The sequence below is a fragment of the Octopus bimaculoides genome, chromosome 15 (assembly GCF_046866305.1).
Source record: "Octopus bimaculoides isolate indiv1 chromosome 15, ASM4686630v1, whole genome shotgun sequence".
NCBI lineage: Eukaryota > Metazoa > Mollusca > Cephalopoda > Octopoda > Octopodidae > Octopus > Octopus bimaculoides.
In genome coordinates, this window is record NC_142942.1 from 56,595,426 (window position 1) to 56,600,425 (window position 5,000).

Here is a 5,000-nt window from a genome sequence, read left to right on the forward strand (position 1 = left end):
CGGACAACTGGTTGACAAACATCAGTAACTAGAAAGAAGATTATGAAAAAAATACTCAGTGAAGGTTTAGTAATAATAATAAAGTATGTGTTAATTTAAGCGATATCAATAAAGAAAAGTCGGTAGGTTCAATAGTAACATACAACAGCATAATTACCCGATACCAACGAACAAGAGGTGTGTTTCCTTAGGATGGTGGCCCTTTAGAATTCCTTTCTTGCCCATGTTTTTCTTTTTCCTTTTCCCCACTAACAACTGTTAGTGAAATGTTAACTGTGTAGATCTCTCTGCTTTCATCGGTCCCTCAAGGGCGATGGACACTCAGTCCCTTTCTTCAGACCAAACCAAACCAATACAATTTTCTAGGGGAAAAAATGCTGAAAGAATCCATCTAGAAAGAATTTTCTTTCTTTCTCGTCATGTCTATATAAATGATTGGTGGGTTTGCGATATGAATAATCCTTTGTTGATCTCTTTACACACACACACACACACACACAGATCACCTCTAGTACTTGGCTGGGAGTTATCGCATCTGGAAATATAAAAAGTAAATTTCTCTTCACCAGGTTTTGAACTCAAACCGCAGAGGATCGGAATAAATACAGCAAGGCATTCTTTCCAACGCTGTATAGTCCCCCGCCAATTTCCCACCTTCTAAAATTTCAGTTTCAGCACCAGACTAGATGCTTTACAGGTATTTTGTTTCATTTTCTCACGATGTCAAATTCTCTTAAGGTCTTTTTTTAATGAATTCCGATGCCAATCCTCAGCAGAACTAACTTTGCCTTTCACTCCTCCCAGTTAATAGAATGTGTAACAATAAGTAATTTAGTAAAGACTATTTGCAAGAACGTACTTCTTCCGCTCATTAATTAATCTGCTACTGAGAAGTAAGGAATCGCTGTATTAAAAAAATATATTGCGTTTAGGACTACATTTTGTTCAGTACAATTAGTTGTTTAGTCTGCCCTGATTAAAATTTTCTATAATCAAAAGGCGTTCCAGATATAACCATCCTGTGTTTTTTTGTTTTTTTTTCGTATGTCAGGGACTATATTGATCATTATATCCGAACTTCTCGAAGACAATATCTTATAAATAAGGCCAAAAGAACAGTTATAAGAACGAAAAAGATCTTCCTTTCAAAAGGCATAAAACTTCACCAAACTGTAATGCCAATTGTCCTCTACAGGGCAGAAGCTTGGATAATGTACACAGTTATAGAGGAAAAGATAGAAGCCTATTTGCAGATTGGACAAAATAAATTAGAAGAAAGACAGGATAAGAAATGTGGCTGCGGTGGAAAAGCTGAAAGTCCAAGATTCAAGTCCACAAAGCTATCAGAATTTGTACATACAATGCACCACAACTCACTGCCCGTGACCATCCTGACTGAAAGTGTCGGGGAGAAGAGAGCAAGAAGCCGCCAAAGACGTTTGTGGTTGGATGACATAAAAAGAAAATAGATTGTTAACAACAATATGGTTGATTATTTGCAAATAGCACAACATGGAGCGAACTGGAGAGTCTTGGCAAGCCGACACCTGGACACAGGCAGAGCGCCTGTTTCATGAAAATATTTCAAGGAATTTGGTTGCTATTTTTAGCAGGGGAAGAGAACGCACAGCGGCTCCCTCATTGACCTTCTAAGCATATAGTTATATTTAATAAAAATATATTTCTCTACTGAAATTAAGTTTTAGCAGAATCTTTTGCGCCTTTCATGGTCTTAGAACATCTTTCAATGAAATATTTAAAGGTTTATAATTTCTGTCGTCAAAAAAGCAAAGACGTTTCCTGAGAATTAATCGAAGATATCAGTTTAATTTGCAGGCATGGATGTGTGGTTAAGAAGTTCGCTTTGCAGCCACATGGTTTCTAGTTCAAACCCACGGTGCGACACCTTGGGTTAGAGTATCCTAGTATAGCTCCGGACTGGCCAATGCCTTGTGATAAATTTGGTAAACGGAAACTGTGTAGAAACCTATCGTATGTATGTGTGCGTGCGTGCGCGCGCGCGTACGTGTGTGTTTGTGTTTGTCCTCCACTACCATTGACAACCGGTATTGGTTTGTTTATATCCCTATAACTTAGAAGTTCGGCAAAATAAAGCGATAGAATAAGTACCAGACTATAAGGTAAGTACTGGGGTCGATTTGTTCGACTAAAAACTCAAGGTGGTGCCCCAGCATGGCCGCAGTCTAACGTCTGAAACAGAGTGTAAAGAAAAAGGTCAAATATATTTGTTAGATGGAAACAAAGTACGTGGTTCAGTTGGTTATCTACGAGACATAGGTACATTCGATCTGGGCCGACCTGAGACTACACAACAATATCTATAGACATAACAACAACAATAACTAAAGCTTAGAAAACTTGTCTTAATCTCACCTCAAGTTCTTGTTCTTTCATGTTATCGTCCAAATGTAATCTGTGAAGAATTGGCAGCAAATCACGTATCTGAAAGGGGAAAAAATACGCAGGGAAAAGTTAACAGATTATTTGTGCGATTGTTTAATTTATTTGAATAATGTTTAATTTGTTTGGATAGTTGATATTTTGTAAATCAAAAAAAGAGGTGCTAACGTGGACGATATACACTTTGGCATATCACCGCAGATTATTAAAACACTAAAGTGTTTGTCGGCTGGTAGATAACATCAACAGCGATATATCTCGTTAATTTATATTATTCAACGCCTCTCTGACGGATGTTAATCGTCAAAGAGATGAATTACAGATAGACATTCCTGAAAAAAGCAGCCATGTATGGCCATCGTTCAAGAATCATTGTAGAAGCAGCAGAAAACTCAATTTAATTAATTTTTAATTTTTTCCATGTTTCTTACATGTTAATATTACCATTCGAAACGATCGTATACATGGATTAAAATTTTACAAAACTTTTAACTTTAATTGTTTATTGAGTTTATATCGGATACGTGCTCATAACAGACCTTATACTTGTAATATTTTCATATCTAAAAAAAATACTTACAATAGTAAGCTACCAATTTAATATGAAGAATCTTTATTAGAAATCTAACTTTGGAACCGCCCCCCACCCACCAAAGTAAAAGCTGAAATAGAACTCAACCTTTTCTCATATATATATATATATATATATATATATATGCATACACACACATACACACACACATGCACACACACATGCACACACACAAACACACACACACACACACACATGAATGTATGTATATAATGTACGTGTGTGTGTTTCCGTACTATAGATAAGGGATTAATCGATTATATCAACCCCAGTATTTGATTGGTTCTTATTTTATCGATCTAGAAGGGATAAAAGGAAAAGTCTACGCCGGTGGAATTTGAACTTAGAACGTAAAGCCGGATGAAAAGCTGCTTAGCCTTTTGACCGGCATGCTAATAATTCTGTTAACTCTCTGCCTTAATATGTCTCAAAATAATATACATGTGTTGGCCACGGCTGAAGCGTCTTTCATCATGAGTCGGCTTGATGAAGCCTCGTTAAGGGTTAGCAAAACAACAAATGATAAAATGAAAAAAAAGAACAAAGAGAATTAATAATAATAATAATAATAATAATAATAATAATAATAATAATAATAATAATAATAATAATAATAATAATAATAATACTGTAACTGACCTCAGCGTTAAGCTTGGCTGGAAAGAACAGAAGTGTGTACAAATACAGCAACATTGTAACATTGATAACGATGGAGAGGAAAATGAATGCAGATACTTTGGCAAAAAAGATTAAGTGATAAAACATCACGCAAAACAAAGGTACTTCGGCGATCAACGATAGCAGTAAAAAATGCATGAAGCATTTATCCAGTTGGTAAATAGTATCACAGAGTCCCTGGAATACTTGTCGATGTTTTCCTAAATTTCGATAATGTAGACTGGCCGTATTGAGTTCTTCGTTCATGTTCTGTTTCAGTTTTTGCATGTTATTTATAACGAAGTAGCATAGAAACACAAAAATACCTACAGATGACGAACAAATGGAGCTATTTATATATATTATAAATAGATCAAAGCACATTTCTACCCAGTTCGCAAAATATTTGTTCAAATATTTGGGCCACATTGCGTCCATGAGCAGTTTAGACACATATCCAGAACAGAAGTGAAGCATCAAATGCAGAAAACAGCAGATTAGCGGCGCAATTATGGACAGACTAATGACAATAGAGAGAAACCTTTTAACTGATTTGGAATAACCCAACGATGCAGTTTTATCCATCATTATGAACAGAGCCGGTATTCTGTCTTCTTTGTAGAAAATCACCAGAAAAACGATCAATTTGATTAAATTTTCAAGCGACCAAATCAGCCATTGAAGTCTTATAAATAATCCTTCGTCGTAAATACCACCGATTCCGTATGTTATCGTACATCGAAATATATTGAAAAGCAATATGGCTCCTATGAAAAGAGAATAGAACTTCCAGAGTATAGACGAGTGCGAAATGTTGCAGCGTTCGAAACACATTCCACAAATTTTCATTGATAAAATTAATATTCTTATCGATTTATAAATCGTTGTTTTTGTATAGTTCGATGTGGAATGGTTTTGTAAATTTGGTGGCGCAATGTCGATCGTATGGCTAAATACTTTACACCTTTGAGTGGAGTCGATATTTATACGAGAATTACCACAGATGAAATGAATAAACTTGGGCATTATTTATAAATTCTTTTTTGGAAATTCGGACGATTTGAGGAAACGGAATCACCACATAAATTTGTTTCAGATGTAAAAAATATTTTTACATAAAACTTAAACTTACGACGAGAAATCAAAAAGGAATATGGAGGTGTCGTTTTTTAAATTTTATTTGAACCATTTCATTTTGAAGTCTTTTGATCATTATTATTATTATTATTATTATGTAACTTTTTACTCCTTGACTTTAAATTTTAATTTTTCCTTTTTTACTTTTTGCTTTGAGAGGTTTAAATATTTTGGTTGTTGTTAAAGTTATTGT

At 34.9% G+C, this 5,000-nt stretch overlaps 1 protein-coding gene across 1 annotated transcript in view; it reads right to left on the reverse strand.

The window, feature by feature from the left end:
• The window catches only part of LOC149132544 (uncharacterized), a 10,648-nt gene that overhangs the window by 4,914 nt on the left and 734 nt on the right, over positions 1-5,000 (reverse strand). The window contains exons 1-3 of the mRNA XM_089363908.1: positions 3,653-5,000; positions 2,395-2,463; positions 1-28 (exon numbers count right to left, since the gene is read on the reverse strand). The exon at positions 1-28 is cut by the window's left edge and continues 62 nt beyond it; the exon at positions 3,653-5,000 is cut by the window's right edge and continues 734 nt beyond it. Coding sequence (XP_089220034.1) covers positions 1-28; positions 2,395-2,463; positions 3,653-4,696 — 1,141 coding nt within the window. The 5' untranslated portion in view covers positions 4,697-5,000. The remainder of the gene's footprint in view (positions 29-2,394; positions 2,464-3,652) is intronic.